Below are 23,872 nucleotides of genomic sequence, written 5' to 3' on the forward strand. Positions count from 1 at the left end.
ACTCTGAAACATCAAGAGATTCAGTGACTCAGATCCTTCAAAGCGAGCTAGCACATGAAAACTAATCTGATTTGCAAAAAAACCAACTTATTTTTAAGCAAGTTTTATTTTTTTTTTGTTTGGTTCTCTGTATCAACTGCTTTGCGCACTAGCAGTCACAACTTCCAGCTACTCAGTTGCTTGGATGTCACTTGGGAGACATGGAAAATGCAGTTTTCCTAGCATTGCCTCTGAGCACTTGATAGCAACTGAATGAAGAACTATTCAAACAACTCTACAGAACACAAAAGAAAATACAGATATGGCACTTATCTTCCATAGGATGACATGTAATTCCTTTCTTGAAGCAGCAGGCAGATACATACTGAAAACTGCTATGGAATAGAGACCATAAGACTGCTAATTTTTTAAATTGATTTGACTCCAAGCTATTACCTTATGCAGATACTGTATTCGCAATGTCAGTAATGTAACACATTAATGACATACGTTGTAAGCAGCAAAAATTACTTGGTTATACTTATGCTTTGCATTTTAATATATGCAAAGGAAAACTTTGATTAATACACGCAAAAAATATTGGTAAGTTGCAGTTTCCACATCTGTGAAGTCTTGAGAATAATAGAAGAAAATCATGCAGCAGTTTTCTTTTTGAGAACACAGAAAATGTTTATTTCCTATGCATTCAATCTGCATACAAGGTTACTTTTATTTTGTGATCCCAGGTAAAAGAAGCTGAAAACAGGTGCATTTTCCCTTACTCCATAGACTTCAAAGAAACTGGCTCTGCCATGACCTGACCATCCCACCAGGCAGCAGGCAACAGGTTAAGATCCCACCAGTGCCAATTTTGAACACTTCTAGACCAAGATGATCACTACTGGGTATGACAAAACATACATTGATAACATACCTGCTGATGGGAATCAAGTCTCTGAGACCTTCAGCACCATCCTGCAGACTGATTACCTAATCCTCTGGGTTCAGTTGGCAATAGCCAGTATGAAGGACAGTTGGGAATGATGATATGCTACTTTTCATTGAATCTTAAACTTATCTTTTAGCTGCTTGACAGTATCCTATTTATCTTACTCTCCACAACCCTGATGTTCCTTGCTAGTGTTCATTATTCTTCCAAGTTTGATTCACCTTAGATTTTAACCTTTTTTCCCCTGCATGTTTTCACAGCAGCATGGCTCCAGTAGCAGCAACTAGAGAGAGGCAAGACACCCGCAAAGGGAAGAACTGAAACTACTGAGAGCGTGAGCTGAATTCTGTGTACTTTGAGTGACTAGGCCAACCACTGCAAGCAGCCTTTAGAAGGAAAATAACTGGGTGGTCTCCCGTCTGCCCTGTTTACTGCAGAAAACACCAGCTTCTGTTCTGAAAACAGTTTCTTGTTCTAGAGATGCTTTGCAGTCCTGCAGTTAGCTAATTATCATGCTTTAACAACATCATCATATTTTCCCCTTGACACAGACTAATCTCTTCAAGTCCCATCTCTGAAAAGTTTTAATGTAAACGAAACTCATTTTCAGCCTTTAAGAGTGTAAGACTGCATTTGGTGCCAAGCACAAGACTAGATGTTCAGAGAAGTAAAGTAATCCTAAAGGATTTTCCCTTGCCTCTCTCAGGCGTGAAATATACCATAATCTCACCCATTTGTTTGCATTCAAAAGTAAAACTGACATGAAACAAGACATAAATGTAAGCAAATGACAGCATTTCTATAGCATTCTTAATTCACTACATTTTATTTTCTCATGGCATTTCCCATAATGAAGATCACCTGGGGGTGTCAGCATAAAAACATCAATGTGGACAGCTGCAGCTTAACAGCCATAATTGTTGCTATGAAATTTTTAAGAGATGTAGTGTTTTGGTAGCAATTACAGTTATTGATATTTCTAAAATTCATTTAGGCTTTTATAGTAACTTCAGTAACCAAAAGAAATGGGAGTCTATGATATGACTTTGCTAAGGATAAATTGTCACAATTTTAACGTTATTAAAAAACGTGTTTGAATGATTTTAAATTGTGAGTCATATTAAAACTTTCAATCAAAATAAATTACTCTTGATGAAAACACTGAATTAAAAATGATTTAATATTTGTCTAATTTAAATGTGAAAACTACAGTTTTATTCAATAATAGTAAATATTTTACCAATTAAGTACAATTAATTTTTGTTAATGCATCCAAGAAAAAACATATTTCTTTTTGACCCTTTGGACATTGTTCAGATCAGTCTCTTGCTGAAATCTTCTATTCAAGAGCAATAAATTATGCTTTAACTTTGAAAAGCAGCACCCTGGGATTTCAAACCTGTTGCATCCTATCAGCTCCAGATTTGCCTTTGTAACCTGGGATGTGAAAGTGAAGTTGGGCTCTTCCTACTTGAGGTTTTGTTACCAGTAATTCTATAATCATGAGTAACTCTGCTATCAGAAGATACCTCTTCCTCCACAGCAGCTCAGGTGCCCACCACAGGAAGAGATGGTGTTTGTACCTCTTACTTCTTGATCCCTTGTCTGATACAGCTTAATTTAAAACCGTAAGAATTTATATTTCCATAGAAGTCTAAAATTTGCGTCTCCGAAGCATTAACCAAGTTCTTGTATTAGGCCTTATCACTACATCAACCACTGTTCACCGACAGCCCTAATATCTATTCTTCCTTTCACTCTAGAGCAGCTGTTTTCAAGTTGGAATCCATTATTTTCTAGAGGACTATAAAACTACTTGAAGCACATTCATTAAATGTAATTAATTAAAAGTAAGCATGCTATCAACAAGCCCAAGTTCATTCTATAAAGCTCAACACTTACACTAGAAAAGAGGCAACATGCTGGTGGCTAGAGAAAATTAAAACAAACCAAACAACCATTTTAGTGATCTTGATCTTTTGACTCTCAATATGTGCAGAAATGTCTCTTAACTTCACAGGCATGTCTAGTTAGCATTTTAAAAGCTTAATAAATTTCATGGCACTTTGTTGCACCTTCAAAATGTTTTCCAGGCAGTTCTGAAAATGGAAACATTCCTCGGTCTTATTGTTAGGAGCTCAACAGCTATGCTATCAGCAGAGAAAACACCTCAACAGCACACTGTAGCTAGAGAGATCATCAACACAGGTCATAACACACAGGTTATACAAATTTCATAAATCACAGATTAGCACAAGGTGTTTCGGCTGCCGTTTTCAAAAATAACTTGTGTTCTTAGCTGTATTTCCCCACCTAACACACTAGTTTAACAGAAGATGCTGATTCTCCTTAGAAACTTTACTCAGTTTACAACCTTCAGTCATCATAGCAAGAGAAAACACCACTACTAGCATCATTATCACCATCTCTTTACACAAGGATGTGCTAATAATCAAATAATACAGATATTGTCCTTTCCAGTATAAACTTTTTATATGTTTAAATTCAAAAGATCCTTCAAATATTGATTTTCAAATAAACCTGTTAGCCATATAAACTATATGTAATTGCCTCAGATTTCAATAAAGCAACACATTCTACAAAAATAGTATGTAACTAGCATTTATTCAAATTATTTCTCCTTGACTAGCAGTTAATTATTTAAAGCTGAAAACTAAGCATCTCACTCCATTTCAAAATAGGTTTCTCTCTCAGTAGAAAAATGCCATTTCTCTGAAGAAGGAGGGCATTGTCTGTCTGCACTGTAATTTTGCCTATCAAAGAGAAGACATCTTTTTTTTTTGGAAAGATAAGTATATGATCTACAGACAAAAGCAGTACTTAAGTATAAATATACCTAGTAATACGTTGTTTTACACAGACTAGATTTTGGGAACATTCACACTTCTGCAAACACACTAATACACAAATAGCTTATTACTAAAGGACCTGTAACAATTAGAAAAATCTAACAGCAAAGTCCTTGTAATTAAAGAGGTATGCCTGATTCCTTTCGGAAGGCTATGATCATTCCGACTGGCTCATTTTCCTTACTTCAGTTCCTAGCGGTCTATTACAAACATTACCCTTCATATGTTCAACATCATTTGTTAATGTTGCTAAAAAATGTCTAAGACTAACCTTAGTCTCTGTTTATAATAGTCTTCATCTCCATCATCTCTCCATCTTTTTACTTTGCACTTCCCCCGTGTATGTTCTTCTTCCTCAGAGCTTGGAAAGAAGTCAGCATCATCTTCAGCTTCTTTAAAATCTCTCTTCACCAAATATTTTCTTTTTCTTGACAAATTTCTGAGTTCATAATCAGAATCATTCTCAGCATGAGAAGATACCTGCTCTTCCTCCTCGTCTGCTGCTTCTGGATCAAAGAGCTCCTCATCAGGCACGTACTCAGACTCTCCACTATCATCCTCCTGTCCACGCCTGAACTTCTTGGCCTCAAAATATTTCTTTTCTTTTGGAATTTCTGCCTTTGATTGAATCTGAAGGGCATGCTTCTGAAGTTTTCTCAAGTGTTTCTTTAAGCGTTTATCTGTTTTTGACAGGGCTTTACCTCTTTTTTCCTTTGTAGTAGATGTGGGAGTTACGCACCGAACATTCTTGGCTTGTGCTTTCTTCTTTGCTCCTTTGTGAAGGGATAACTTCTTTCTTTCAGATGACAGCTTAGCTTGGTCTGCTAAGTACTTCTCAAAATCAGATGCTTCATTCAGCATTAATCGTCGTGTCTTCCTCTCTGGCTTCTGAGGTATTTTAGTTCCAAATGGAGTCATCTGGCCAGTACGAATAAGCTCTTCCCACTCTGTTTCCTGAACAGGCATAAGCATACTGCCAAGACATGACGGACCAGGTTCTACAACAAAAATCAGAACATTCAGTATGCTTTTTAACATCTTCTGAATAACAAACATAGGAACAAGGGTATTTTGTTTTGTTTTATTTTTTTCCCGCCAAGCTTTATGTGCATTGAGTTCAGTTTTTATATACAACTTAAAAGCCCAAATTATCATCACACATAATACTTGAAGTTCAAAAAAGCAAAACAACAGAAGGCCACAAAAGTCAGACTGCAACTTTTACTTCAAACTTCATATAGGAAACGTTACGCATACTATCAAAATGCAAATGCTTCTGTGTGTTGTTTCAGAAGTAAGATCTACCGTACAATTACACTCCCCTATGGCACATGAACACCAATGTGCTCCCTATGCTCTCAATTCAACCCATGTCACCATGTATTCACTGCAAGAAACCACTGCATTCTTACATGCAGCAACATCGTCCACTTCTATTTTTATTATTGATTTTTCAGTCCTGCTCATAAACTTGAAATTTGACATTTCCATTACCATGCCAGGACAGACAAAAATCTTACAGAACACATAAAAGACTGTCTTCCCACATGCTTCAAAAAAAAAAAAAAACAAAACCAAAACAAAACAAAAAGAAAACAAACCCCATCTTCCTACTCTACAATACTAATATTAGGATTATGACTTTAAATATCAGAATGGCTGCACAGTACGTTGCCATAAAGGAGCACTTCAGTTAAACTACATACACAGTTACTATACATATTAACACAAATTATAATTGGTGTTTGAAACCAAAGAGGGGAAAAAGCTCTTGAATTCAGGAAGCTGAAGAGAAATTCCAGCTTGAAATCTATTATTAGAGTCCAAAATTTCAAAATAGCTGTACCAGAATTGCCAGCACACCATGCTACTGTATATGTCCCATTGAAGCACTGTATTTATCTAATGAGTAAATGATGATGCATCAGGTATGGAACTCCTCCCTCTCCACTCCCTCAGTTTCTCAAAATACTGGAACTGCTCAACTCTATTTCTTCTGGTTCAGGCTCCCCTCACTTGCTAGTTACATTTAATCACACTGGGTGCGTGTGTTTTACTGCATGAACCCATTCAAACAAAAAGGATTAAGGATTAAAGGGGCTTTTCTACTAAGAAAAGTTTACCGAAGTTTTGACTTCTGTAAGTTTTGTTGCAATAGGATAGAAGCATGAGCTCTGTGAGACCTGAAATCCACTCCAGCCACATCTGCAATGGACAAATAGCACAAGGAGTTTACACCTCTGCAAACAACAAAATAACCCAAAGGTTATGTGCAGATGTCAGCGGGGCCCAAACCTGCACTGCAGAATACTGCAGATTAGTGGCTGTGGCCAAGACACAGCCAAGCTGGAGTTACAAAATTCAAGCTCAGTTTGCAGACAGCAGTGAGAAAGAACACCTAGTGAAACACCGAGAGAACAAACAGCCTGCTTTGGAAGAAGTCTTATTTTTTTTAAACCACAGTGCAGCATGAAAGAGAGCAGCACTTCCTCCTTCTGTATCTAGTGATACTTCCCAACAGTAAGAAAAACCAATTTTGTTAATGCTGATTGATAGCATCCAGCATATAAAATGTAATTCAATCATGATGTTACACATCTTTATCAAATTAGCTGCGAAAAAAAATGTTAGGATTTCCAATTTATTAAGCCCAATACTCTAATGTGCCTCAGCCATCCCTACTCAGCTGAATATGGATTAACATCCCTTTTTTAAAACTTCCCACATGAATATGCTAAGATCTGCAATTCTGCAGGTGCAGAAAATAAGTTCTTCATTCTCTCTTTGAGAGCAAACCACTGAAACTTATTTTCTTATCGGTAAAGATCTTGCAAACTAGCTTCAAACAAAAACAAACAAAAAAAAATCATTACATCAAAGTAGAACAGAACTTTCAGCCTTCTCCCATACCTTCATCTTCCTCAAATTCAATCTCATTTACTTTATCAAGAATCTCTGTTCCACCAAGAATTGCTTGGAGACGCTTTTGTTTTGCTTTGATCTTCTTTAGCTGTTGCTCCTTGAATGACAAGTAGATACATAATTTTTAATCTGGTTCATAAACTTGCTATCCTTCTAAACAAGACTTAAATTACTACATTTGCAGTATTTCCACGATAGTCTCATATTCAAACATTCACAGTTTCAAATTTGAAACAAAACATGTGCAAAAATGTGTCACCACAGTATCTGTAGGCCTCCACTCCACAGAATACACACAATTTTGTGTGTACAATCATCTTACGATATGCATACAGTAAGATCAGGTTGTTTATACACACACATTTCACACGCACATTATATATATTTTATGTACACCTTTTGAGGTCATTTTATGAATGTGTTGCTTCTAGTGAAGGAAGCCCATCAAGCCAATTAGAGAGATGCACAGAGAACACCAAAAGATTTGTTCATAATCTGCAAGACTGTGTTTATGGTTAATAAGCCAGTAGAAAGAGCTATAAGATTGAATAATATTTATTTATCATCTCAGTTGTTTTGGAATGTCTTGTTAGAAAGAAACTGAAATTGTAAATCAGGCTGTCATCCTAATATATATTTGTACACAGTTAACTCAGGAGGGATCATAGCTAATTTAACAGCAAAAGTACAAAGTGAAATGATTTCAAAAAAAGTTTTAAAAAAAATCAACATTACAAATGCTATAACAAGTATAATTAATTATTGCTATGAAAAGAATTCAGAGCCAACTCTTCTGTTACACCTTTTATCTGATTGTAATATCCTCAATTGTATGTTTACCGGTGATGATGTAACTCCTTGGTGTTGCTCACTTTCATTTATGAAATAAGAAATTCCAACCAGTAAAACAAAGACACAGACAATGTAACTTCCCATATTTTTAATTCCAGAGAGGCACGTACTTCAGTAAAAAAAAAAAAAAAAAAAAAAAAAAAACACACCTCATTAAAAAAAAAATTTGCTCATTTTGTTCTTTTTGGTGAAGAAGGGTTCACTAACCTGCCCATATCTTCAAACCACAAAGGGTAGGTACATTCATGTATGGTACAATATATTATCTCCTGTGTATACACTGTGTATCCTTCCTCCCAGAGTACTTTGTATCATAAAACACTCCCTGTACAACAGCTCTAAGGAAATAGCTGTCCTGTATAAGTCATTAATTTCCCATTTGTCTCCATAATGGAAGAATTCAGTCTTCCTTAGCAATTCCTTTTTTTAATACTACAAAAGGAAGAGTACTAAAAGGCACTTCTCCACACAAAAAATAGCTCAAGACCAGCTTTAAATACACTGCCTGCCTCCAAACACCCTCCAAAACACTCTTGAGGTTACTAGGATCACTTTTACAAATTACTTTTCATATGGGGATTTATTTTTACACTTCAAGGACTGTTAGAGAAGGCTAACAATGAACTCAAACCAAGGTTTGAGCTTCCCCTGCAACTAACACTTGCGTAAATTACTTCAAGTAATATGAAAACAAGGAAAATCCAGCATCCAATAACTGATCGCTCTTCAGTGGTAGGTCTGGTTTAATGCATTTCTTTCCACTACTTCCAGCTACTTGTTCCTAGTCCTGCGCCACTGTTCAGTGCTGTCTCCCTCACCCTCTTGATTGGACAAACTGGCAGCATTTGCTGAAATGATCAAGGTTAAAAGACAAACAACTGAAGGAGTCAGTGGCAAACGGCTTGAGATTGGGAAGAAGCATCTGAGAGCAAAGGGCAGTAAGTTTTTCAGTCAGGTTTATCATTAGGGAAAATAGTGCATTGCCATCATACAGTGAGCTGATCAAAGTACTACATTCCTGACCAGAAATTTCCCTTTTCTCAAATCTCCTTCCTATTCACAGCTGTACAGGTCTATTGCTTACACTACCTTGACGCCTGCTAGATTGCTCTACAAGCTCCTTTAATTGACTGCTCTGGCAGAAAAAAGTTGGAGCAGTTTCTGCCAAATCAATTAGTTAAAATGGCTCACAGACAGGAATGGTGTGTTCTGGTATAAGAAAGATACAGACAATGAAAGAGAATTAAGGAAAGGAAGGTAAGGAATGAAGACCACGAGAGCTGAGATTTAGGTAAACTATTGAATCATGTCCTGACACTGCTTTGCCAATTCTCCAAATACCATACAAAGATATTTAATTAACGCAAATCAGTCTTTCAAACAGATCCTGGAACTTCAGTTTTACAGCTTGTTCTGAAACTTAGAACAAATAATAATTAAAAAATCAGCTCTCACTTCCACATTTTTTAATTAGTTATTTACATGTTTTGGTAGAAAATTACACCATTTAAAAGGGAAGGAACAGCAATTGTAGCCTGACTTTGAACTATGGAATTAAGCAAGAAAAATATCACATAATCCAAACTACAAACTAAGTATTGTCAGAAGGAAATTAATATAATCCAATCACCTTGTTATATTTTTGCCGTTTTACAGAATCTAGTTTTCTGTTTATATCTTTGTTGTTGGCAGCTTGGGGTGAAAGTTGCTCAATTATTTTATTTATTTGTTTCAGAGATGTTGTACATGATCTGAAAAAAAAAAAAAAACAAACCAAGAAGATTGCAATGTACTAGTCAACTCTAGCAAGAAAAATAGTACATTCTCAATTCAGACAATTGACAAATTCCAAGAGATTTAAAGTAACATTTAAAAAGGTCTAAAGGTAAGTTCCTAAATAAGCACCTTATATTTAAACACCACTGGAAATACTAAACACTAAAGTTGTTGTACATCATAAAATATTTTTAAACAAAATTTTGCTAACACTAAAATTCCAAAGGCAAGGAAATGGAACAAACCACTGCAATATTTAGTACTCAAAAGTTACAAGTCTGATGATGATAATAAGCAAGTGATAGTGGTTGCTTTTATCATTCAAGGTAAACAAAACACAAAACAAAAATCTAAATGAGAAATCTCATGTTTTCATCTTCCAAAATTGTTTCAATAGTTTGATGCCGTTATATAAGGAAGCCTATTTCTTTTATGTTTACAATGTCTCTTACACAAATAGATTACAAGATACAAATACAGTTTCAGGAAGACAGACTAGCTCAAAGGATTAACAGCACACCAACATTAAACTTTCTTTATTCATGCACTACTGTTTTTCATGCTTCCATATACAATATGAAATTCAGGTTGAACCACTTACTATAACCTAGTATCATCCACTTCTGCTGTTGAATTTGTTTGCAAGGAAGGAGGCACAGCCCCGCCATCAGAAGCAACAAATCTAGCTTTGTTGATCCAAATACCAGAATATTTCATAAGGATACACAAATTAACACCTCAATGCATTACAAAAAATGTCAAAGAAAACTCTTTACAACAGCTGCAAAATGGCCTTTATTCCTCTCATATGCAAAGAAAAGCCCTACAGAAGTCTCCACAATTGTCAGAGAGGAAATTCTTGGGCCACATTACTCTCCAGGTCTAATCTGGATGCTACCACTGCTCTCCTAGGACATGTATTCTTCCAGCTCCCCAGCTATCACTGCCATCTTCATTTCCCTGTTCTCTTTCAACACTTTTGAACCACCCATCCCCTTTTGCGGTCTTTCGTTTTGTTGCTTTGAAGTACACCATCCTCTTGGAAGTCTCCCACCTTTTGGCTCTTCCTTCCTTGGCTGTAGGGTCTCTTGACACATACTGCTACTGTCCTCTACCATAAAACTTTATTTAACAGGACTGCAGGATTTAAACAAGATTTCACTTCAACCATTTTTCATTCTTCTTCTTCTGCTTAGATTTATGTCTGTATTACAGAATCATACAGCTTCTACCATGAACTCTGTGCCAACTATCCCAAAACCACTTCTTGCCTGATTTTACCTCTAGTCATGCATTCACCGTATTACAGGACTTTAACCAACTCTATCACGCTCTACTCATGTCTTTACTTTTGTTAGTTCCTCTGCTCAATAAGCCAGCTATATCTCTGTTAATTTTACCCATAATCAACTTTCAGCCTTGCACATTACATCTGATGTAGAAATGGTTCTACAGGTCTGCAGAAACCATTTGCACCCCTTCACATAGATCTCATTTTGTGACTTCAAATGGAACGTGAAAATAGAAGGGAAAGAAAAATAGGAAAATATAAACTAATTGACAGCATTGTGCACCACTCTTTCAATAACTGCATAATCTAACTTCAGTGGTTATGCTGCTCCATTCTTCCTCTCAATAACTATCTTACTCATTACCTCTTTCTGCTACATAATATCTGAAATCAAGTTCCAGTTTTGCAAACTTACTTAATCTCACACCTCCACATCCAAACTGGGTAATTAATGAAGAGCATAAAATCACACACATGCGTAACAAGAGAGCCAAGCAAGAGTTCACATAGGTACTAGAAGCCTACAGCCTCTTGAGCACTGAAAACCAACATAAACGCAATACAGTGAAAGACGCAGAGGCAGAATTATTTACCTGCAATAGTTCACACTGTAACTCTACAACCAGCTTAGAAACAATAAGGGAGAGCTAAGATTAAAACTCAAAAGATTTGTGGCTCCTATCCCTCAAAGTCTTCTACTGTCAGTATGCCATGTTCGTTAAGCATTTGATTCTTTTAAGGTGTCATTAAGTACTTCATACAAGCACTTGTGATAAGGTGGTTTTGGTTGTTACAGAAAGCACATAACCAGCAGCAGACAACCCCATGAAGCATACAGAATTGAAGAAGTGGCAATTCTTCTGACCATAACTTTGAATAATACAGTATAATGCAGTTCTCCACTGCCCAGAAAAGACATGCATCTTGGTAATGTAGGAGACAAAGCAGAAAAAGGAGATGTGCTGTCCTCTACTACCTTGATGCATGACTGAACTAGGCAAATAAGAGCAATGAAGCATTGCTCTGATGTGAAAAATATTTTCTCCTTTTTTAAAAGGTAGGTGACTCAGAAGAGCACATGTGATCTAGTGCTTTCAGGACACCTTTTCATCTTCCAGCTTTTAAAAACATGAGACACTGAGCCTCGTCAGATAGAAAGCAACACTAAGAAATCAACAAAATTTACCTTAAATCATCCAGTGCTGACTGATATTCTTTTGTCGCATCAGCTATTTTTGCTGCTTTATTAGCTTCATTAATTGCATTATCTACTTGCTGAAGAACTCCTTGCTCCAATACATTCTGGTCATAGACATCAACTCCTAAACCTTGGAGCTCAGCAGCCTGTGCACTATATGAGATGGACTGAATCTGCTGCCTGTTGATCTGTAAAAGGGATTGCCCTCTCCTGGGCACCTCCAAAGGAACAGCCATGGAAGAGGATGACTGGCTGGCAGAGTTGGGAACTCTAATACTATTACCCAGGTCACCATTACAAATGCCATTTTCTTGTTTAAGTTCCGATTCCTCAGCATTATGCAGGCAATTATTGCTTGCAGTAGTACAAGGCTCTTGTTCTTCGATACTGTCTGGCAGGTGGCTGTTGTCTGTTGGCATCCTCTGCTCAAAGGCAACAAAAGAAGAACCGCATCATCATAAGAACATTCACACACACAAAGTTCCTCAAGAAAGTTGTGCCCAAATAAAAGTAAACAAAACCATAAGCATGTTGTTTTATGAGATATTCTTGTTTCCAAACACCTAGTAGTCTATTCTTCCATCAGTCCTCCCCTCAAAGGCTTCTCCACACTAATTTTCACAATCAAAAGGAAAAACTGTCGAAAACTTCTTAAAGACAACTACATGGAATACTCCTGGAAGACACAGATATCAAAACAAACAAAACAGCCTGTAAAAATTACTCTCCTTGCCAGAGAGTGAACTCAATCTTGTATGTAAATGGTCATGCTCCAGAAGACCACGTCATAACAAAAACATATGCAGCTTAACATATCCAAAACAAAAAAATACAAGTCTTCAAAAGAGGATAAGATTTGCTAGTGAAAGTACTGATGAGAGGAGCTGACTGCAGGCTTTAGTTTGACAATTTAACTTTGAAGTAGAACATAAAGCATCTTAGTTGTTGAGAAATTAACACTGGACTCACTTACCGAGGCAAGCCTGGAGCTAGTGTTGTTTGAAACCTTCACAGTGAGACAGTTTTCTCAAAAGATGTGTGTTTCATCAACTTCGGGGAGAAACACGTGTTATTAACTTGCAGGAAGATGTTAGTAAGGCAAGTGGGCTTCACCAGCAACCTCTCCTAACACGGCAGCCCGTGGATCTCGGCCCCGTCTCACCGTCTTCTTCCATCAGCTCCGAACGCACACACAACGGGTTCGGCCCTGCATCAGGCAACAGGAACCATGACCGGCCGGTTCCCCTCCAGGGACCCCGGACCCCATCCACTCCCCGCCTACACCGGTCCCTCAGTTCCGCCTCTCTCTGCGAGCAAGCCCGGAGCCGGCAGGGCCGGGAAAGGACGGAACGCTGTCCCTCGCGGCTGGTGACAAGGCCCGGCCGGGATGGAAGCGCGAAGGGCTCCGGGGGGCCGCCGCCTCCCGCCGGCCTCTGCCCGAGCCGGGCAGGCCGCAGCCCCACGCGCGGCGGAGGAGCGGCAGCGGCAGCCCCAGTCCCGGCGGGGGCCTCACCTCCCTGCTCGGCTCCCGGGACGCCCACACCGCCGCCGCATAAGGCGCATGCGCTCCACCACCCACCCACGCTGAGCGCGTATGCGTCACTTCCCTAACGTCAGTGACAGTCGCAGTTGCGCATGCGCCGCGGGGCAGGAGCGGGTGCTTGCGGTGGTCTCGGTGGAGGGACGGGCGTTTTCGTCCGTCCCCGGTACCGCTGGGCTTTGCTGGGCTTTGCCGGCCTTTGCCGTCAGGCTGCCTCGTTAGCGGAGTTTTACCTGGCAGTGCGTGGGCCCGACGTGGGCCGCTTGCACGCAGGCCCTCGGGCTGGCCGCCCTGCGGGGGTTTGATGCTTGCCGGGGAGGTGCCCGTAGACCAGAGCCGCAGAGGAACCGCTTACTGGGACCACTTCAAAAGTTCAGTTTCTTTCCTTAACGTCAAGTCCTTTGGCAGGCTTGGGGAAGGAAACGTGGCTTAGTGGTTGCAAAATTAGCCCAGGACTCAAAAAATAAATGTTGTGAAAATAGTATAATGTGGTTGCATAAAGGTTCCTCCAAGGGAAAAAAAGAAAGGTGCCGCACAGCTTGGGATTTAGCAGCAGGACTGCTTGTAGGCTTAGTAAGGAGTTGGTGAGAGGAGCAGTTCTTAAGGGCTGCCGTGCTGGCTGCTGGGCTCTGTAGCAGCAGTTTATTCTGGTTTCTGCATTCCTTTCTATTTTCCCCATAATTCTCTGGTAGTCACAAAAGCAGAAAGCTAGATTTTCTTCAGGGCTCCTTTCGCTTTCTCTACTGTCTTTCCCATCCTTGTGTCTCCTTGTTCCAGTAGCATGAGAGTCCTGGACCCAGCTCCTCCTTGAGGCTGCAGAACTGAATTTATTGGCTGACAGCCTTGGGCCAACCGTGAGAGGTTAAATACATAGCAGGATACATTTGGAAATGTTTTGCTAATTAAATGCTGAGGCAGAGTTTAACTCTTGGCTTCAGGGGCTGATTTGTTATTCAGTTTGACCATGGAGCTGCTTTCTTCCAACTGCTTTTTAGTTGTCCTGCTCCCTGTCTTCTTAATGTCATCTTTTTTTTTTTTTTTTTTTTTTTGCAGTGAATGTCTTAAAACAAGATGCAGATTTTAAAAAATGTATTATTATTTTGTAAATTATTCAGGGGTGGAGACAAAGCGTGTATAAGTAAGTAACAGTCGTGATACTGTATTCTTCTCTCATTTTGTTTCAACAAAATGCTACAGACCAAGAGAGAAAGAAAGCTTGTCCAGTAATGATAATATTTTTATGGTGCACCCTTGAACCAAAGAAATCCCGGATCCTACTGATAGTCACCCTGCTTGTAGAAGATTGTGATAGTGACTGTGCAGAAATGTCACAGTTGTTTAAGAGAGGAATAGCAGAGGTGGTGTTTGTGTATGACTGGATGTAATGTTTTAATAATGAAAGTTTAAGGGTGTAGGTTAGGGTGTATAGGGACAGAGGATAACTTTTATTGGATTTTGGGCTTTGTCTTCTTTACACCTTGCCTTTAGATATTGGTACACATTGATGAGATCTTCCCTTCCTTCTTCAGGCTATACAGTCCCAGCTCTTTTCAGTCTTTTCCCACAGGGGAGATGGTCCAGTCATTACACATTGTAGTGGTCCTTTGCTGGACCCTCTGTAGTAGCCCCGTATCTCTCTTGCGCTGGGAAAGTCCTGGTCTCTCCTAGACACTGATTGTCTGACATTTTCTCAGCTGTGCATTGATGGAGCCCACATTGCTGTAGTAAAACACTGTTGATAAATGAAGTACCTAGCGATTCAAGCATTTCAAACATCATTGAAACTTTTTTTTTGCCAAATTTGTGGCATAGCTAAAACACCCACAGAGGCCCTACACACTTGCTCCAAGAGTAGGAGTTCTGTTACTTTTTCTCATAAATCACCACCACCACTGACATTTTAGTAAAATACTGTATCATACCAAGTTCTCCGTGTTGCCAGCTCTCTATATGACACATTGCACTGTTTCCTTTAATACCCACTGGTGTGAGTATTAATAATTCTCAAAAATGTTGGTGGCCTGGCTTTATTCTGAACTACAATTACAAGTCCTTGACTGAAGATTTTCCTTTCCCTTCCTTCTTTCCCTCCAGCCCTCAATATCTGAAGTCTTAAGAAAACACAGAACGGGTCCTCTAAGGTTTGTAAGGCCAAGACCCAAAACGTCCACAGGCAAATAAAACAGTGCTTAGTTAAGATACTCTTTTTGTGTTTCCTTTCTCTGAAATATGCTATTACTGCAAATATCCTTTACTTTCTATTTGATGACTAGAGTGAGGAGGCTTATTTTTAACCTTTTTTTTTTTGTGTTCTAAATACAAGGAACAATCCTTTGTAATTGCTGAAACAATTGAAAATGTGGAGAGCAAAGCCTTTCAGCAGAGAGCGAAAGGCAGCAACCAGGGGGCATTTAAGGACAGAGCAACATCAGGCTCATCTGAGGGGTAGGCTCAGTTTTCCAGGAACTGATTAATGAGGAGGAAAAGATAAGTTAAAAAAAGATAAGAATAAAAAAAGGAGCTTTGTATTATTTGCTAGGAGAGGACTTTTCAAATGAAAGGTTACTTCTTTCCCAAGCTCAAGAGGAAAATGTGTGGGGTTTTTTTAAGGAAAATCTTAAAATGTAAGATTTTCTTACATATTAACAGATTTACGTGTTAACATGGGTTAGCAGATTACTAATGTAGGAGACAGTACTAAGTCCAGAAGAAAGAGGCTATAATCCAACAGTAAATACTATTGCTTCAAGGCAGGTACTTGCAGAACAAAGCACTTGCACTGGTGTCCTGACTGTGACTCCAAATGTCTCTGGTAGAGCTTGTCCATAAGATCCCTATTGTGCTCTGTATATGGGAAGATATATGAGACTGAAGATGATCTTTGTGGGAATGCTCTGAAACCACGATATAAAAGTGTGGGAGGCCCTTCAGGCAGAGACTGATCAGTGTCATCTGCCCGTGAAGTACCGCATACACTGGGAATGATGTAAAAATAATAAGCCTGTTGTGCAACTAGTCTGTTGCAAACTGGGTCAGGCTCCCAGGTGGTGTGAATGAAAGCTGTTCGACTGCAGGCTGCAGAAGCCAGATCTCCCAGCACTTGAAAATAAATGTGGCTCCATTAAAATCATAGCAAGGATAGAACCTGTAGGCCTTTAAAGCTAGTTTCCTGGTGGTCTGTCCTTGGTGCATTTATAACTCTGTGCCTTTCTTTACCTCTTCTACCTCAGCACATGGTTTTGCATAGGCAGGTGAGATCTATGGTTTCAATCTGTTTCCAGCCTCAGCTATTGCCTGGCACTGTCCTTTGCAAAGGCTATAAAAGTACAAAATCCATATTTAAAAACAGAATGACTTTGGAGTTATTCAGTGCAGCCATTTTCACAGAGAAAATTAACCTCTGATGAACCAAAAGTTCAAGTCTGCTCTCAGCTACATACACACATGGCTTCTGATCCTTTCATGTAGCTACTGGTACAGTCCCATGCATCCGTGTTTCTCAGTATTTTACTGCAGTATTTCATTGCATTTACCTTAATTTTATTTTACTTTTTTTTTCTGCATGTAGATGATTGCTAGCTGTAGTGCAGCTACTCCGCTAAATCGCTGGCAGTGTGGTTTCCTGGGCAGGACTAGTTCTGCTTGTTTGGTTAGGTTTTTTTTTTAATGTTAATGTAGCCAGAATCTTCACCCCCCTCCTCACATGCAAGCATTGTGATGACACTAAATCCTTGCTGGAGCTGGTTCTGGCAGCTTTTGACATGCAGTAATTATACTCTTCCACTTGAACTAGCAAGACTTGGAAATTAAATTGCATGGATGTCTTCCCTTTCTATCAGCCTTGTGGGGTTGCTGGGAATGATCCTTGCAGAGATGGTAAAGCAGCATCTCAGAGCTCAGCTGTTGGTTCTGGAGGGCTGTGAGGAAAAGCACACAGGCTTCCAAGGAAGCTCAAATAGAACAGCAACTTGGAAAGGAAGCAGTTTGTTTCTGTGACTCTGAATTGGGTAATGAAAAATCAGCTTCTGTACATTATTGTCAGTGATGAGGGGGAAAGGAGCAGTGGTTTAATTTTTAGTCCATCATTTTTATTCCGTTTCCTACTATAAAAGGTTATCGCAAGTTATCCCAGTGATGTACCCACTGTATCCAGTAATAACCTGCCATGCATATGTAGTGGTTCTTAGCAGGAGATGATGCTCTCAAGCCCTTTAGTGGCCTGATGGTGCTGTTCAGGGTGTGCCCTGCTGACAGCTGGACAAATCTTCAGTCTTGCTTTTTCAATTAGGCCTTACCTCCATGGATTCTTGTATGCATTTTGCCAATCTGAAGGCTAAGGAAGGACTTTGTGACCGAACGTATTTATGGATTTTGTTCTGAGGAAATTCTGTACATGAACTATGACTGATTGCAACAGAACAACTGCACAGAAAAAGTCAGACTGACCGGCTAAGAAAAAAGTAATCTGAACCACTACATTTTCAGAGTTAAGTGACCTCAGGATCTGAACGTCTTCGAGCTCTCATCATGCAAGTGTATACATGCATTAAGGTGACCTGAGGTGGCTGAGCCTCGGGCATATGACTGCTACTCTTATTTATGGAGTAGTCCCAGTGGGCTCAGTGCTTTGCTAAATATTTAAAGACATTCTTTGTCCTGAAGTGCTTAGGCCTAAGATTTTCATTTATTCGTAGATTCATGGAGCTTAAGGCCAGACGGGACCATTAGATCATTTTTTCTGACCTCCTGTATGACAGACAGCAAGAATCTCACTCAGAAATTCCTACATGAGGCCAGCGTCTCAGAGCTGAGGTAGCACAGATGGCTTAGCAAGACATCACATTTTGAGTTAAATACATTGAGCAGTAGAAAATCCGCTACCTGACTCGGTAGATTGTTCTAGGGGCTAATTCCCCTTGCTTTAAAAAAACATGTTTCAATTAGCCTGAAACACACCAGCTTTAAAACAACCCAGGTGCTTAAATAAGGACCTGACTAAATAAGGACCTCCACTAAACATAGTGGAGCACAAGACTCCAATGGCGTTTTGAAAGAAGCCTCAAACACAGCTTTGTAAAATCTTGACACTGAGTTCCAGGAGCGCAAACTTTCCCTTACCTTCTTAGAGATCTGCAATGGATGGACGCCTCAGGTTTCACCTAAAACTTCCCCCAGCAGTTAGCTATGCTATGTCTGTTCCTGGAAACACTGCTATTGCAGCTGAGCTGATCGGCTGGGTACGCTTGTCCTGCCTGAGGCGAGTGTAGGAGCTTAAAATCCCAATGCTGTGCTAGAGGGGTCAGGTGGTCAGGTATGGAGTGTCCTAGTGCCCACAGGCAGCACTATTCTGTTAAAAAACAGATGGCAGTGGCAGATTTCAGTACGTATCAGTTTGGCTTCTCTAGTTTTCAATCCTTTCCTGGTAAAGTGTCAGCTGTGGGTCTGAGCCAACACCCTAGGAGGTTTCTGTGCTGGCGAACTGTACACTGAGGCACACTGACACTTTTAAAACAAAATGCTAAAACTGTGAAGTTGTGATGAAAATAGATAATAAGTGATTTAGGGGCTGCATTGCTTCTCAGGAGGGCACAGAATTGCCGGCAGCATTGGCAGAAATGGGAATTCTATCCACTTTAATAAAGCATCTGTATCTCTTTGTACCAGTGAGCTGAGTGGCAAGTATCTCTCAGAGCCATGACAGTGTAATAAAGCTAATATATCAACTTAAGAGAGATGCTGAGCTCTTTGAAAATAATTGTGCAGTTGGCAAGCAAGCTTTTACTCTTTACATTGCAGAGAAATAAAACTGTTTTTTTCTTCCTTTCTTTCCCTGCTGTGGTTCATTTAGGAAATTAAATGCAGAAATCTACTCCTAATGCACTATTATGTTGGAAAAATCGTGACTGCAAATGGGAACAAATTCCAGAGGTGAAGGTTTCTCCCACTGTGTTGTTGTGGTTAGATTGCTCACCTTTTGTGTTTCCAACAAATATTGCTGCACTAAGGCTCGCATGTCAGGAAGTTCTTGAGAATAGAAAATTTTTAGGAAAACTCTGTGTTTATGCTTATTTAGGTTGCATATTTCTCGAGAAGAAAACCAATGACTTTCTAGGCGAATCTGCTGCACCTTGTAGAGGAATGCTCCTGAGCTTGCTGCCAGATCATTGCCACACATGTGTCTTTGCTATCTGTCTTTTATAGCTCTGTGTATGCAGTGCTTTTTAAAGCCCCGTAGAAAAAGCAAATATATATTAGTTTTAGGCACTGAGTAACCATGTAATAGGATGTTGCCAGAGTGATGCTATCAGTCTCCTGTAAGAAAAGAGGGAAGCTGAACCTCGAAGATTGTTGAGTCTTTGCAAACCAGTCTGTCTTCACATTTTGTGTGCTTCATAGCTGTTCAGTGGGAAGCTGACGATGAGGCTCTAGCCCTCGCATCTCAGAAGCAGGATCTTCTGCTGTGGTCGTACCCAGGCAGCGGGCAGCTGCAGCTCTCTCACCTGCTGACAGCCTGCACTGGGTCTCCTTGCCGTGTAGGATGGTTCCTAAAGCTTGCTGGCAGAGTCATGCTAAGATGGTGGTTGAACTGTCAGATGGTGCCAGGAAGAGAAATATTTAAGTATTCCAGTACTGGAAAATCTTTAATTTCAAAAACTGGGCTGGCAGAGATAGAGCCAGTAGCGGCCACCTGCCTGCTTTAACACTAGAGGGAAGCATCGCCTAAAATAAATCACAGAGGCTTCTGAAATAGCGCAATTTAAAATGATTTATGTGTCTTGGAAGGGAACAAAACACTGATTTCTTTTTAAAGCCTCTGTTTTTATTGGAATACATTATGGGAGGCCTCATTTGTTGCCCAGAATGCTCTTGGCCAGAGTGAAATTCAAGCTTCCTGATGAGGCAGGCAGATTCAGCTTGTGTTGCTCTGCTTTGTCTTAGCTGGGCTCTCCTGGGACAACCTTGTGCACAGGGCCTGGAGGTAGTTCAGCCTCTATAAATAGCTCATTGCTGAATTCTTGTGTGTGCAGATTTTGAAGGCTGTGCCAAAGCATAAGGAGTTGTGTTGTTTTAGTTCATTTTAGATTGACACACTCAAACAGATTTCCCTGTCTGGCATCAGTTTGTACTCAAAGCAGAGGCCAGGAAGATGAAATGTCAGTGCCTCACTCTGTATTTATTTCTCCCTAATTGCAAGCCTATAAGCAAAAATAATAGGGATTGACTACTTAACGATGGTGGCTGTGTAGGGATGGTTGTGGTCCCTGAGGAGGCTTTCCCTCTCCCCCTTTACCCCATTTGCTCCTCCTGATGCAGCGTGGATCCTGTACCATATACGGGGTAGATAATGCACAGATCCCTCATTCATGGTAGGGCTGCTTCCATATCTGTAAACTGCATTTTTTTCTAGGTTGTACAAAAAGACCATACGAAAATGTGAGTAGTTATTTGAGGGTTCCAAAGCAGTTGACAGTAATCTAGAGTGGTATTATGCATATAGGCAGAGAGCTAGAAGTTACATTTATAAATTAGGGACCAGGTAGCTGGAAATCCTGCAAGCTAATTCCAGCAATGGGGGAGAGGGAGTATGATCACCTGTTCTTCCCCGTACTCGTTATTGTCAGGAGTGAAGGTGGTTCATGGAGAAGGGAAGTGGGGTTGCAGAAAATGCCCAGGAGCTCTGGATAGCCTGCTTAAATCTTTCAATAAGCTATGTTCTATGGAGATGCTTCTTTCTTCTTCTCCTGGTCTTACATCTGCCTTGCCTCAGCTGGTGTGCACAGCAACACCTAGCAGGGAAAGAGGGAAAAAAGTGCTCTGAGAGAGTCTTTTCCAGTCAGGTAGGAGGGATGAAACACTGGTGAAGCAGAAAGTGAGGCAGAGCTGGGGTGTGCAGAAGGGGACAGAAACGATGTGAGAAGGAAATGTGTAGAAGGGGACCAGAGAGGGAAGAGCGGATGTGAAGAGTGAGGGAAGGGGTGTTAGGAACTGCAGGGACCAGAATTAATTGCTGAGCAGGGCAGTGCAGAGGGTGGCTGTTTTGAGTGAACTTAAATCTTGGAATGTAAGTGAGATAGAGCATACATGCTGATGGGCCCAGGTGCTCTAAGATCACTGTGATGAAGGTCTTAAGAGATTGTCAGAAGGGGCAAGTCAGAAGGTGCAAATTACAGACACTTCAAATGGATGGCAGGAATTTAAAAGAATACTAAAATGTCTAAGTTACACCTATCAAGACCCCGTTTAGAGTCATTTAAGCTGTTCCATGAATTTATCCTTTAAAAGTTCCAGGCAGTGCCTTTCATCCTTTTGGCAACACTTAAAATGTCCTGAGTCTGTGCTGAAGTAAGACTTGGTCCACTGTTCCTATTGCATCATGCTGCTCCAGCTCAGCCATATACTGCTTCTAATAAAGGAACTTTCACAATGTCTGTCTGCAGTTTCATTCTGTTGAATCCCTTGGACACCTCATCATCTGTGATTCTCACCAAAGGCCTTGAGATACGTTTTGTTGAACAGCTAAAAGAAAATTGCATTGGGAAAGCTGCTGATGTGGTTCCTTTTGCCTTTCAGAACATAATCCTGCGGATCTGTAGTTATTACAGCAGATCTCTGTTTAGAGCACGGAAGATTTCTCAAGGCGCTGTTTAAGACTTCCTGGTTTGTGCTGCAAATTGTTAATCAGTCCATGACAGCATAAATAAAATTAAAGGGTTTAATTAAAACTAATGAATGAGTGAATGGAGAATACACAGCATGTTCTACTTGCAGAGCGCTGGTGCTGTGAATAATTAAAATGTCACAAAGTAGGAGATGTCTTAGTAAGAATGTTGGAGCTGCAAAAATAGAGGCCTCTGAACTTTGGTAGTTTGGGAGGGTTTTGCTCTTTAAATTGGTTGAAATCAGTTTATGTAAGTTAGGGGAAAGATACAAAAATATACACAACTCTGATTTTTATTAGGATGTAGTCAAAGTTGGAAGCTTGGTGCCAGACAAACCCTACTGCATTTTGGATCAGTTTGCATGTCTCTGAATATCTAACTGTTTTCATACTGTATTAATCCTGAGATGATATCACCCAGGGGATTAGTTTCTTCTTTTGACTCATCTGTGACCGTATTCTTGCAAAGTAAACGTGTTATTACAGGCTGTTACATTGTTGTTACGTGTTAGTGTTCTGTCTACTCAAAGCACGAGCATTCCTTTGATTTAAACTCAAACCTGAACTGGATCTGCCTTTGGCTCAGGTTTGGTGTGTATGACATGGCCAAATAACAGACCAAGAAAATAATTTTAGCTGGGCTGTTTTAAATAGATCCACCGGGCATGAGGTGGGAGTTAGGAAGATGAAGCCAAGAGTCTGATCAGACTGTTGTAAGGTTTGGGATTACAGGTTAGACCCAGAATGTAAATTCTAGGAATAATATGAAAACTTCTTCCATCTTACTGCTTTAGAGTGGCTTGTGGTATGATGTGTGTGATACCATCCCTCTGTGACCTATTCTCTGCTCTGGACTTTTCCCCAGATCTCCTGACCCTACGACATCTTCTGAGGCAAGGAGCCTGTTGGAGGATGAAATAGGATCTGGATAAATGTCCTGGCTACTGACATCACTGATGAAATAGTAATGCCCCACAGCCTGCTTTCTGTGTCGTAATGACCCAAGGTGAGCATCAGTGAGGGACCTTACTCAGTGTAGCGGTTTAACTGCATGTGTTGGGAGGTTTAAAAGGTACCATACCTCCATCAAGTGCCTCCAGAGGCCATGATCTAATGGTAGGCAGTACTGGCTGCAAGTTAGAGTGGGGTGAAAAGGTGAAGATCATCTATGAGGTAAGTGGCTGTGCTGTTGTATAATCCTAGCTCTGTATCATGTAATTTCTTAAGATGGCTGAATAAATAAATTTACTTTGAGAATTTCCACGAATTTAGTCTGGTAAGTTAAGATTAGAAGAACAGTACAACTTCCAAGTGGCACCATGAAGTCTTCCATGTCCAGCCAGACTGGGTATACAAAGCTTCACTACTAACAAAATCCACAATATGTTCTCTGTCAATGCTTGGCTGTCTGTTTAGTGGAAGATCAGACTAGATTATGATAATAGTCCCTCTGAGCCTTAAAAATTTATAAAGAAATGAGTACACTTTGCCAGGAACTCAAATGATTTCTTAATGTTACATTAAATAACATTTAAAAGTATGGCATAATCCTAAAGTATTCGCCGTTGTCTTATTGCTTTGGCATTATGAATAATGTGGAAAAAAGATATCTCAAAAATGCATTTCTCTCAGGAGAAAAGACTTTTGAAGAATATGAAGTTTTTATGCCTGAAGTTTTCTCTTTCCATATATGTTTTTTTTGGGTCTATTTTGGTCCAAAATTCAAATATTTTGAAGCAAAATATTGAGAGTCTACTTAAGGAAAAATATGATTCTCTCTGCACCTCATTTTGGATGAGTTTGAGTTGGAGGAAGTTATACTGAAGAAAATGTGGG

The 23,872-nt window shown here is 39.9% G+C and overlaps 1 protein-coding gene across 1 annotated transcript in view; it reads right to left on the reverse strand.

Moving 5' to 3' along the window:
- Positions 1-13,396, reverse strand: part of ERCC6 (ERCC excision repair 6, chromatin remodeling factor) — a 49,060-nt gene extending 35,664 nt beyond the window's left edge. Inside the window, exons 1-6 of the mRNA XM_086752765.1 lie at positions 13,120-13,396; positions 12,811-13,044; positions 11,826-12,259; positions 9,203-9,323; positions 6,709-6,817; positions 4,070-4,796 (exon numbers count right to left, since the gene is read on the reverse strand). Of these exons, the coding sequence (XP_086608891.1) occupies positions 4,070-4,796; positions 6,709-6,817; positions 9,203-9,323; positions 11,826-12,256 (1,388 nt within the window). The 5' untranslated portion in view covers positions 12,257-12,259; positions 12,811-13,044; positions 13,120-13,396. The remainder of the gene's footprint in view (positions 1-4,069; positions 4,797-6,708; positions 6,818-9,202; positions 9,324-11,825; positions 12,260-12,810; positions 13,045-13,119) is intronic.
- Positions 13,397-23,872: the final 10,476 nt, after the last annotated feature.

This window comes from Chlamydotis macqueenii, chromosome 7, assembly GCF_036417535.1.
Source record: "Chlamydotis macqueenii isolate bChlMac1 chromosome 7, bChlMac1.mat, whole genome shotgun sequence".
NCBI classification, from domain to species: domain Eukaryota; kingdom Metazoa; phylum Chordata; class Aves; order Otidiformes; family Otididae; genus Chlamydotis; species Chlamydotis macqueenii.